At 30.5% G+C, this 12,742-nt stretch overlaps 1 protein-coding gene across 2 annotated transcripts; it reads left to right on the top strand.

Moving 5' to 3' along the window:
- Positions 1-2,620: 2,620 nt before the first annotated feature.
- On the top strand, positions 2,621-10,059 carry LOC107949212 (protease 2). 2 transcript variants are annotated; one of them, XM_016883946.2, is made up of 11 exons: positions 2,623-2,963; positions 3,595-3,878; positions 3,993-4,187; positions 4,999-5,345; positions 6,218-6,509; positions 7,366-7,524; positions 8,034-8,399; positions 8,917-8,982; positions 9,146-9,194; positions 9,375-9,498; positions 9,691-10,059. In XM_016883946.2, the coding sequence occupies exons 1-11, from the start codon at positions 2,663-2,665 to the stop codon at positions 9,773-9,775; spliced, it is 2,268 nt and encodes a 755-aa protein (XP_016739435.2). In that variant the 5' UTR covers positions 2,623-2,662; the 3' UTR covers positions 9,776-10,059. The 2 variants fall into 2 exon arrangements, with proteins under 2 accessions (XP_016739436.2, XP_016739435.2); XM_016883947.2 differs by lacking the exon at positions 9,691-10,059 and having other exon boundaries at positions 2,621-2,963; positions 9,146-9,253.
- The last annotated feature ends 2,683 nt before the right edge of the window (positions 10,060-12,742 follow it).

Here is a 12,742-nt window from a genome sequence, read left to right as displayed (position 1 = left end):
TATGTTTTTCTTTTCCTTTCTTTTTATTTACTATATATGATATATTTTGGGGTCAAAGTTTCTTGGCCATTAGTAATTTAAAGCTTTATAGTTTTGATATTGGTACAAATAAGTAAAATTTATGGGGACTGAATCCTAATGAATTTAAGCATGTAATATTTTTCAGTTAATTTGGGTCTTAGTTTTATTAATAAGCATTATTGTTATTAGAGTTAATTTCACCAGACATTCTCAAATTATGACTCTCATTTTAAATTGACCATTAAAGTTTAAAACATTCTAATTACGTCTTCAAATTATCGATGTTATGTTGATCAAGTTTTTTCATTATTAAACTTGTTAATTTAATCATTAAATTAAACATAAAATCTTATGCAATATAATTTAAAATGAAAATTTAAAAAAAAGTAAAATATTATCACAAAATTAAAAATAAAATAAAATTGAAGAAAGAGAGTATACGAGTAAAAGCTTTGAAAACCTCAAATACAATATTTTTACATCCATTTTTCTTTAAATTTTTTATTTTAAATTATGACAAGTGAGTATATTTGACGATTAAATTAACGATTTTAGTAATGAAAAGACTTTATTGATAAACTTCAATAGTTTGAGAATGTAATTACAATGTTTTAAAGTTTAATGACTAACTTAAAATGAGGGTCATAATTTAGGGATTTTTAGTGTAATAACTCTTGTTATTATTATTTTTCTTTGCATTAATATTTGATGTACAAAAAATTAAATTATTAAATTCTTAGTTTTTTTCAATATTAATTTTTTTTATCTTTGCTTTATACTAAAATAATTTATTTAGTTATAAAAAAGGCATAGACAATTCAAGGATTTAAAGAAATAACAATTTGGCAAACTATTTTGTTCTCACCATGAATAAAAAAGCTACTTGGACGAGACATGAATAAAAAAGAATATTATATAAAATTCAAACTTTGAGTATAATAATAAGAATAAATTAATTGTTTAATTTTTTATTATGGGTTTTGATTTAATCTAGTATTGAGTTAAAAGTTCATCCTTTAAATGAAAACAACTTTCATAATACATATTTTATCTATTTGAATACGATAATTTTTTTAAGAAATAAACTGAAATTTTAATTTACTGTTTTTTCATTTATAAAACACGATTTTGAAATTTTAATTAAAAAAAATCAACTCATTGTTATAATTTAACCCATGATAATAAATTTATATATATATATACGTGGAAAATTATTTAATATATTGGGAGAAATTTCATAAATAAAGTGACTTTTAACCTTCAAATTTTAATTAACTTATTTTTATTTAAATAAAAAAATTACTTGAAATGTTCAAAATTTAATGATACTGACGTGAGAGCTTGCGAGATAATTAAAATGTACTTTATAAAAAATATTAAAAAAATTATAAAAATTTAAAAAAAATATTTGTGTTAGAAATAAAATATACATAAATTTTCACACAGAATACAATATTAGAGCCTTTAAAATTTAATAGTTCGATCAAATTGTTCCGTCAAATGAAAAAAAAATTAATTAAAATTTGATTATTAAAAACTAAAATAATAAAAAATTAAGTCCAAAATATTTTTGTCCTCAAATAATAATCCAAAGGAAACGACAACTACTCAATGGCTAATTTTAACTTATTTCTTAAAAACATATAATATTCTTTTTAAAAATATTCCTTTTCCTGCCGTCACAATAAGTTTATATATGGTGATATTTATATGTATGAATTAAAATATATTTAAATTATTTTATAATTTTACATAAATTCAATTTTATGATTGATATTATAAATAATTATAAATAATTTTATAATTCAATATTTAATTTGAAAAAAACTATGTTTTAAATTATTATATATGAATGATATATAGAATTTTATAGATTAAACATAGATTAACTTTTATGAAATCCACTAATTTTTTATTTATGAAATTTATTTATAATAAATGATTTAAATATTTTAAAAAATTATTTTATTTTATCTTTTTAGAAAATTCAATCTTATAAATAATCCTTATTATAAAAAAAATCTAATTATCATAAAAATCTTTAACTAATAATTTTTTAAAATATTAATTAACTTAAAATATGAATAAGTTATATAACAAAAATTAAGTTATTCACCTCAATTGGGACGATGATGTGGTAGAACATATATATTTTTTTGATTAGATAGGATCATAAATGATGTGATGAAAAGATTTATAAAATAAATTTTCAGGAATTTTTAAACGGAACAAATATTCTAATTAATGTTTAAAATTTTTAAAAAATAAAATTAAACACATCTCATTTTCTTGGAGGAATTTAAAACCCGACAAATATTCTAATTAATATTTAAAAAATAAAAAAAAAATTAAAGCACATCTCATTTTTTTCAAGGAATTTAAAACCTGACAAATATTCTAATTAATATTTAAAAAATATAAAAATAAAATTAAAACACATCTCATTTTTTTCGAGGAATTTAAAACCTGACAAATATTATAATTAATATTTAAAAAATAAAAAATTAAAATTAAAACACATCTCATTTTTTTCGAGGAATTTAAAACCTGACAAATATTCTAATTAATATTTAAAAATTTAAAAAATAAAATTAAAACACATCTCAGCTTTGGGAGGAATTAAGAAAAGCGACACTATTATATGAATTCTGATTGCATAGGCGGAGTTCTACATCTCCGGCTACTACTCTTCTCTACTTCTCATCGCATCCTCGCCGGCCATCCAAAGATCTCCGCCTCACGCCGCCTATCAACTGCCACCATGGGCTCTCAATCTCAGCCTCCATCTCCGCCGTTGGCCGAGAAAGTGAAGCACGAGATGGAGTTGTTCGGGGACGTTAGAGTTGACAATTACTACTGGCTTCGCGATGACTCTCGCAGCGACCCTAAAGTCATCTCTTATCTTCAACAAGAGAACGCCTATACCGAGGCCATGATGTCCGGTATGTATATATGTATATCGATTTCCTTAACTTTCTGTTTGCTTCTCGGAAATGTTAAAAAGCAACTTTGCTACTGTTTTGATCTGGAACTCTATTGAGTTGCTTTCAGTTCTTCGGCTGTTAGATTCCTCTTTCATTTTGAACGTAAGAATACTGCTGTAGGAACCAAAATATTCGAAGATGAAATTTGATACTGAGACTTAGAGGTCGAATCAAAGCTATATACATGTATATAGGCATATGTAATATCTATTCACTTCCTCAACTATCTGTTTGTTTCTTGGAAGTGTTACTGTTTTGATCTGATCTTTTTGAGTTTCTTTCTCTTCTTCGGTTGTTAAGTTACTCTTCCATTTCCATAGCATTTTATTGGATGTAAGAATACTGCTGCAGGAACCGAAATATTTGAAGATGAAATTTATGCTGTGATTTAAAGGCCGAATATATATATATATTTGTTTATGCATATCTACCGGCTTACTCAACTTTCTATTTGTTTCTCGAGAATGTTTACAAACAACTTTGCTACCGTTTTGATATGATACTTTTTTGAGTTGCATTCACTTCTTCGGTTGTTAAATTGCCTTTCCATTTTCGTAGCATTTTATTTAACGTAATAACGCTGCTGTAGGAACCAAAAAATTTGAAGATGAAATTTATGCTGAGATTAGAGGTCGAATCAAAGAGGATGATATGTCTGCTCCTCTTCGGAAAGGACCCTATTATTATTATTCAAGGACTTTGGAAGGAAAGGAATATGTTCAATATTGCAGACGTCCCATTCCTAATCGTGATGCTCCATCTTCTGTTCACGATACTATGCCAACTGGGCCTGATGCTCCGCCCGAGCATGTAATCTTGGATGAGAATGTTAAGGCTCAAGAACATGGTTTTTACAGGATTGGTGCTTTTAAGGTCAGTTATGACCCGGCTTTATATTGTTAACTTGGTTTTGAATGGGCTTGCTTTCCTTTTGTTAATGTTCATATTTTTTTCTTATGAAGTCTCTTTATGCAATTTGTTGTTCAGGTCAGTCCAAATCATAAGATGGTTGCATACGCTGAAGACACTAAAGGAGATGAAATTTATACTGTCTATGTGATTGATGCAGAGACCCAAGCTCCAATAGGGAAACCACTAGTAGGTGTAACGTCAAATCTTGAATGGGCTGGTAATGATGCTTTGGTTTACATTACAATGGATGAGATCCTTCGGCCAGATAAGGTATGGCAGTTTCCATTCCTTAAAAGGTTTTTGACACATTGGGATCCTATTAAAGACAGTAGTCCTTTACTGTTTTGCACGCTTCTTAATGTTATAACTAAGCTTTCTATTCGTTCCCACTTTTTCCCTCCATATTGTTTTGTTCCAGTAGATTCTATATCAATATGACTGTCCATCTTTTATCGTACTCATTATAAGGTGAAAATAATGACACTTACATATCATAACCATATACACGACTAATTCAGAGTCCCTATCTTGGATTTTTTTATGTAGTCTTTGATGTTAATAAACTGTACTTGAATTTCTTCCTTTCCGTTGATTTCTTGTTAGAAATCAAAAGTCTGGCTATCCATTTTATTTATATAATTCTTTAGACTCATGGCTTGAGTCTTTTGAGTTTCAAAAGGATGTTTTTATCCCAACATGATGCAGAGAAAAATTCCTGATTTTTTACAAATAATATCCCTGTATCATGTACCTTTATACAAGATTGCTCATATGTTTTCTTTTTCACATAATTCTTTTCTTTTTGGAGTCTATGTACATATATAATATTCATGAGACCTTTCCAGTTGTCCACATGATTCTAGGAAAAATTACAGTTGAATGACATATTAGTGCTCAAATAGGATCATGTGCCTTCTTCAAGTCCAGATAGAGTTTTATTCTTGTTACCTTTAACTTCTTGTTCTTCTGTGTTGGCAGGTAATGGTTAAATTCAGTTTAATCTAAATATAAATCCTCTCCTTTTCTACTTCTCTGAAGTACAATTACATTAACCTCCCTTTTCTTTTATTTCTCATGATAGGCATGGTTACATAAGTTGGGGGCAGACCAATCCAATGACTCGTGCCTTTACCACGAGAAGGATGACATGTTTTCCCTTGGTCTTGAAGCCTCTGAGAGTGAGAAATTTTTGTTTATTTCATCTGAAAGCAAAATTACTAGATTTGTCTTTTATCTTGAGGTTTCCAAGCTGGAAGAAGGCCTTAAGGTTTTGACGCCTCGTATAATTGGCATTGATACCTCTGTTAGTCATCGTGGAAACCACTTCTTTATCCAGAGGAGAAGTGATGAGTTTTTCAATTCAGAACTACTAGCTTGTCCAGTGGATAATACATCTGCAACAACAGTTCTTATTCCTCACAGGGCAAGGTCGTAAGGAATTCTAAAGTTTTCCATGATCTTTCACTAGTTTCTTGTATATGTTGCTTTTATTTTTTCATTCTTATTCCCCGGTAACTTGATTTTGTTTTTTCTTTGGACATGTTGGCTTCTTTTTTGGTTTTACTTGTACCATTATTTAGATTAGCTTAGTAATACTTGGGGGGGGGGTGTGGAGGAGGTTGTTTGCATTATGATGCTCTTTCAAACATATAATGTTCAACATGGAAACACCTTCTTGCATCTTTTTTTTTTTTTGGGGGGGGGGGGGTTGGGGGGCTCCAATGCAACTATCTAGTTTGTTTCTGAAATGATATTTTACAATTTCAAACCTAGAAAAATTATGTATGTCTGAGTAGAGCAGGATTAGATGAGGAAATCTTTTTTTTTTTTGATACTTATAATCACTTGCAATGCATTTTTGTAATTTTGCTTAATTATTTGTTTTTCTGTTTTTGGTTATTATCAGATCTATGATGGCTGCTTTGCAGGAATTTATGAGTTAATCATTTAATGATTCCAATGATGTATGCGCAAGGAGCTGTACTGCTTTAACCATTGATATTATCAGTTCACAACTGTGGTTATTTTTAGCCATAGCCTGTGAAAGAACAAGTTAAAATTTAGCTGAAACTTTTCTTTTTGGTTGGGTGTCAGATTGTATAGCTTATGTTTTTATTGCATTTTGCATTTGTGAATGATGCTTCCTAAGAAGTGGAAATGATGATTTGTTATTCCCATGCGGACAGGTGCTTTGTTTGATTGGTTATCAATCAGTTTACCAACTATTTTGCAAATTCTTTCATTTGTATGCATCTTTTATACTGGATGGCAGCTTACCATTTTACTTTTTTCTTCTTCAGTGTAAAGATTCAGTATATTCAACTTTTTAGTGATCATCTTGCTGTCTCTGAGCGTGAAGAAGGTTTGCCCAAAATTACTGTTTACCATCTTCCGGAAGTTGAAGAGCCACTCGTAAATCTTGAAGGGGGTAAATCAGTTCAATTTATTGACCCTGTATACTCAGTTGATCTATCAGTATCACAGTTTTCCTCCACCATTTTGCGGTTTTCTTATAGCTCATTGCGGATGCCTAAATCTGTCTATGACTATGACATGAATACTGGGGAGTCTGTTTTGAAGAAGATTGAAACTGTAAGCACTACTGTTTGTTAACATTTGAACCATGATAAGAAATGAGTTGATAAAACTTAGTCTAAATAAGGATCTAAAATAGTAAAACTAGTGATATGTACAGTGTCTTACTTTACACAACATGATCCGATTACAAGCAAATTATAGGTATAGCTGTCTTTACCTAATTGTCTTGATTGCTTTGCTATCCATGGTTTGCTTGTCCCACCTTCATGTTGGAGTGATCTTCCTTTTCTAGAATTGGTCTTTTCATGTACCACCAAGAGTCCTTATGGGGAATGTATCTCATTCAAGTAGCACCTACTACATCATACTGTGACATGTTTTTAGTTTGTTTATTCCGGTTAGCTAAAAGGAATTGGAGGTTTTTATCATAAAAAAAAGGGAAGTGGAGCTTTCTGATGCATAAACTGCTATTCTCTCATAATTTTGGTCTCATAGTTAAACACTGCACTTCAATTCAAGCTGTCATGGTTTTATCCCAGGACTTAAATTTCAACATGGACCTTCCAAGCTCAGAATTTCAGAATACTTACAATATTTGATTTCCTGTTTCTGACTTTTTTGCGCGGGTCCTCAAATATATTGAAAGTTTTCTTCTTTTCCTGACAATATCCTTCCCTTTTCTCCTGAAGATTTTGCACAAAACCATTTTAGTTCTTAGGACTTGATCTGTTCGTAAAATGGTATTGATCACATTTTGTTAAAGAACTTATTCTCCCTCCAGAAACCACAATCTGTTTTTACTGGTCAAGAATAAAAATAGTAGGTTTATGAATTTATATTTCATTATTACTTTTGGGTCCAATGTGTGCATATCATGCTGGATTAATTTTGTACGTTGTCTCTTTTTCAGGTTTTGGGAGGCTTTGATGCATCTAATTATGTCACCGAAAGGAAATGGGCTACTGCTTCAGATGGCACTCAAATTCCCATATCAATTGTGTACCAAAAGAATCTTGTCAAGCTTGATGGATCTGATCCAATGTTGCTTTATGGATATGGTTCATATGAGGTAACAATTCATTCAATGGGATAAATTCTTGTGAGAGGTGCTAATTACCAGTTGGAGTTATTATGCTTATATTTTATTACAGTTTTGCTTAGACCATGTTGAACTAATGAGGAATTTTATCTTAATGCGATGTGAAGGCAATTTCCATGCTTGTAAAGTCTTCCTTGATTGTACACTATTTTGTTTAGTCTCTGGTTTTTCTAGCCTTTTCTGGATTTGTGAATACTATGAAGGTCTCAAAAACTTGTTCAGTTTTGTTTTACTTCTAGGGGTGCCCTCTCTCACCCTTTTTCCTCCTTTAGTTTCTCAAAATTATGCATTCAGAAGGTTGAGTGATCTTTCAAGAGGGCATTTTACATTCAAACATTTTTTTTTTCTTTTTGCAAACTGTTGGAACTATGACTTTGGCATGTCTATTATTATGTGCTGCATCATTTTGGAGTATCCATTTAGTTGAATGTGTACAAATTTCAGTAATGTAATTTAGTGTTACATGTCTGTTAGCGCAGATATGTATAGATCCTGACTTTAAGGCATCAAGGCTGTCTTTATTAGATCGTGGGTTTATCTTTGCAATAGCTCATATTCGTGGAGGTGGTGAAATGGGGAGGCAATGGTATGAGAATGGGAAATTTTTAAAGAAGAAGAATACTTTCACTGATTTTATCTCTTGTGCCGAGTATTTAATTGAACAGAAGTACTGTTCAAAGGAAAAATTGTGCATAGAGGGAAGAAGTGCAGGTGGATTGCTTATTGGTGCAGTTCTTAACATGAGGCCTGATTTGTGGAAGGCTGCTGTCGCTGGAGTGCCTTTTGTAGATGTCCTGACTACAATGCTTGACCCTACTATCCCTCTTACAACTTCAGAGTGGGAGGTATTATCTTTCTCCTTACAAAATTTGATTTTCATATTTTGCATGACCATTGAAACAATCTGGTACCTGCAGCTACTGGCGCATCAGTATCGAATTGCATTATCATCTTGGCAAACACTTTTCGGGGATTGATTTGATGTAGTTGCTTAGTGACTGCCATGATGAATCTTTAACATGTTTAAGAAATCCAAGTGTTGTAATTTGATTTTTGTAAATGGTTTGAGTTTTCGTGTTCTATAAGCTGCCAAATACAGATCTGCACTATATAGAAGCACAAACTATTAGTAATAATGAGTCAGTTACTAAACAATCCATTTGGCTTATCGGGTTGATAAAATTTATCCTTAAACTAGATGTATGTGATTTTTTCTTGTTTTCAGTTATTGTAGGATTCACCCCAAACTTCAATTGTTTTTACTGAATATCGGATAAGCCTTATTTGTTTAAAATTAAATCGTTTAGTCCAGTACGTGAACTGCTAACCATGTTATCCTTCTTTCTGTTTTTGTTACAACAGGAATGGGGTGACCCTCGAAAGGAAGAGTTTTACTTCTATTTGAAATCGTATTCCCCTGTTGATAATGTACGACTCTAGTACTGCTGTTTCTCCAGGCTTTCGCGACTAGCATTCTATATGACAACTAACTATTTCTCAGTCGAGCATGAATATGGAGCGCTGAATATTGATCATGTATCACTTTAAAATTTTCATTATGTTTAGGCTCTAATATATCTAGTTTTTGCAGGTGAAGGCTCAAAATTATCCGGATATTCTCGTTACAGCTGGCTTACGTGGCAAGTATAAAGATCAGTATAATACATGATATTCTCTTTTTGTGATCATATAGTAATGGGTTGATTGCTTGTCCCTTCTCGATAATAATTCTGCACATTAAATGTTTGCCACTGGAAATATCTAGTAGCATATATTCTCCACATACTGCTATTAATCTATTTTGTATACTATTGTGGCAGATCCGCGTGTTATGTACTCAGAACCTGCAAAGTTTGTAGCTAAACTAAGGGATATGAAAACGGACGATAACATGCTGTTGCTCAAGTGTGAACTTGGTGCCGGCCATTTTTCAAAGTCCGGAAGGTAGTTTCTCTTTCTTGGTTCCTCTGCTAAAAGCTATTAGGGTTCTGAATATTTCATTGTTAAGTTATAAATATCACTATATATTCCAGCTTTATATTCTACGAAAACCTCAAAATCACATGAAACGGAGCCATAGATTGTCCGGTATTGTAAGAATCACGAATGTTTAAACAAATATGTTGTTGAATGCAGATTTGAGAGGCTTCAAGAAGATGCCATGACATATACTTTTATGCTGAAAGCTCTGAATATGATTCCCGCCTCTGGGTCCGCGTAAAATCCGATAAAATCAAGAGGTAACGCCAATTAGATAATCTATATGCTTTGGCTTGGAACTTCTGTCATGGTGGTGGTTGAAGTTTTTGGGGTTTCTACAATGCAAACTTTGCACAAGTGATGATTGCTTTTAGAGTCGATTTTCACTTGTTTCCTTACAATCTTAATTTTCATTACCCCATTGTTTTTAGTCATTGTTGGAGAAAATGTTGTGCCTTCTGTTGGTAAACATTACGCAGGCATTGTCTGAATCTAATCAAATTGAACTCCCAACTTAGCAGAGTATCTAGCTCTAAAAGGTCATATTATGGTTTTAGTCCCTATATTTTAATTCATCATAATTTAATCTTCCTACTCTTATTAATTTTGTGCCTTAGCCCAATTAAGAATCGGTCGACTAGGGGTGATTTTGGTTCGGTTTTTTTTATTGATTTTTTTTGAAATTCTTAAACCATCCATGGCTTGGTTTGGTTGTTGAATTTTTTCCCATATTAATTTTGGATTTTATTTTATTTACAAAATGACATTATTTGATAAAATTTCATAGTCTTTTTCATAAATATTTATTTAAGTAATTACATTTTAGGTAAATAAAAAATAATATTAATTCATTTCACGAACTATATATTTCGAGAAAAAATAACAACAAATACTCGTTATAGCAATGAAGAATGAATTTCATCAACACAATAAAAATTGAAATCATATGAAAATTTTTAAATGACAATAAAAGGAAATAAAAATTTCACCTTTTCAATCAAAGTATAAATATAACTCAAGAGGATAGAATGTTAGGGCAATATATTTAAAAATCGATACATGCTTTGCTCAATTTTGATAATTCATAATTAAGTAGCTAATTCGGGAACTTAATAGTTGAAATTTAAAATAATAATATTTGATTATTTATTTATTTATTCGATTTAACATAGTTTGTAAGTTTTCGAATTGAATTCTAAACCATTTATAATTTAATTTTTGTTTTGATTTAAGTAAATAATTTCATCAATGGAAACTCTACGTTCATTGTCAGCTCCAATGGAGAGCCCAATTAAAAGTAGCTTACCACCCTTAATACCACTTTGCTTACATCTCTCTCCTCCATGTCCGCGTACATTTCTATTTTAAAGTTTACAAATATAATTCCAATTACTAGCAATATATATACTAGGAGCGAAAAGAAATCAATATTTAAAGTTAAATTAAAAGAATTCTAAAAATAATTTAACATTGTGGAGATTTAAATAATATTAAATTTAGAGATAAATTATACATAATTTATAAAAGGAGAGTTTTTGGATGGACGGTACATTTATCTGCGATTAGTGTAAGCACAACGGTGACAGTGATATTAGATACTATAATAATATTGTAGTGTGAGATAAAAAAAGCTAAACGCACCATACTGGAAGTAAACGTCCATCCAAGGGGCCCAAACTTGCAACATCAATGTCTTAAGACTCAACTTTTAACAACAATATCAAAAATTTGATGACACATACACAAAGATTACTGAAACCATATATATCAAGATGTTTAATGTTGTATCATACAAATAATTATATAAAATCAACTATAGCGGATTCAAAAAAAACATATAATAGGTGGAAGTTGTCAACATGGTTTGGGTACCGTTGACAAGGGCTGCAAAGTTTTGTTAAATCAATATCTTAAGTTCGACTCTTATCTTACATAAGTTTATGTAGATTGTTTTTAAATATATATTTTTTATTTAGTCGAAATTAGGGTATGGATTATTTCTTTGTAGTTAGTTGATCTTAAAATATGCTTCATTTGCATGGATAAAAATTGAATCCCTAACTTCATAATTAAAGAGTGAGATAAACACATCGCACTACATGACTGTTTTTAAATATATATTGTTTCTTCTATCCATTATATTATTTTAATTTAAGTCCATATATTCTTACTATTAGTATTTATAATATTATATTTTAATTATAATCGATTGCAATACATTAAAAAGAAAAACTATAGTTGAAATATGATATCTTCTTTTTAGATATGATGTTAAGGGAGAGAGAGAGAGAATTAACAAGTACAGAATTGATGAAAGGAGGGAGTGGGATGAAAAAAAAAGTCAAGACGTGGGGGGGAGTAGGTGAATCGGCCAACTTGGTTTAGCCCACATGGGGCCAGGTAGGGGCGGTTCCCATCATGAACCAGCCCCAGAGATGAATATATCTAAAAGGTCCCTTTATTATAGGGATTTGATTAAATTAGTCCCTCTACTATTAAATATATAAATTTAGTCCTTATACTATTAAAAAGAATCAAATAAGGTTAATTTGGAATAGAGTTAATATATATTGTTTAAAAGATATCATGTGTTGTTTATCAAAGTTAATATTTTTCTTAAAGTTTTTATGATTTTGTAAATGAAATATTTTGTTTGAAATTGAACTGCAATTGAAAAATAATAATTTTTTAATTTTTTTTATATGGTAAATGTTAACTCTATTACAATTTGGACTTATTTAATTCTTTTTAATAATATAAATGTTGACACCATTTTTTTGATGAAAACGGGGTCGACTTGGATTTAAAAAAGAATGAAAACGGGAGTCGCCACCAATCCTTTTTTGACGAGGTGTGATCGGGTCACCTCAAAAAGTGGTTGTTTTTAATAAATGATTTAATTTTATTAAAACAACAATTTTGGTCTACGAAATTCAGAAAAATGAGTTCGGGAGCCGGTTACGCACGAGGAAGGATTAGCACCCTCGATACGCCCAAAATTGGCACCTAGTTGATTAATTAGTGTCTTAGTGTCGAAAATTGAAAATTTGAAGAGTTTTAAAAAATACGATCCTTAAAAGAAAATCTGATATCGTGAATTGAAACATAAGATTCTCTTGTTCCGAAGGAATATCACATCCAGCACGTTAGGACACGATACTCTAAACCATCGAAACCAAGATCACCTTATAGTTTAATGAAACCATAC

The sequence above is a fragment of the Gossypium hirsutum genome, chromosome A04 (assembly GCF_007990345.1).
Source record: "Gossypium hirsutum isolate 1008001.06 chromosome A04, Gossypium_hirsutum_v2.1, whole genome shotgun sequence".
In the NCBI taxonomy this organism is placed as follows: Eukaryota; Viridiplantae; Streptophyta; class Magnoliopsida; order Malvales; family Malvaceae; genus Gossypium; species Gossypium hirsutum.
The sequence above is the reverse complement of the archived record's forward strand: the minus strand, read 5'-3'. Positions and strand labels throughout refer to the sequence as shown.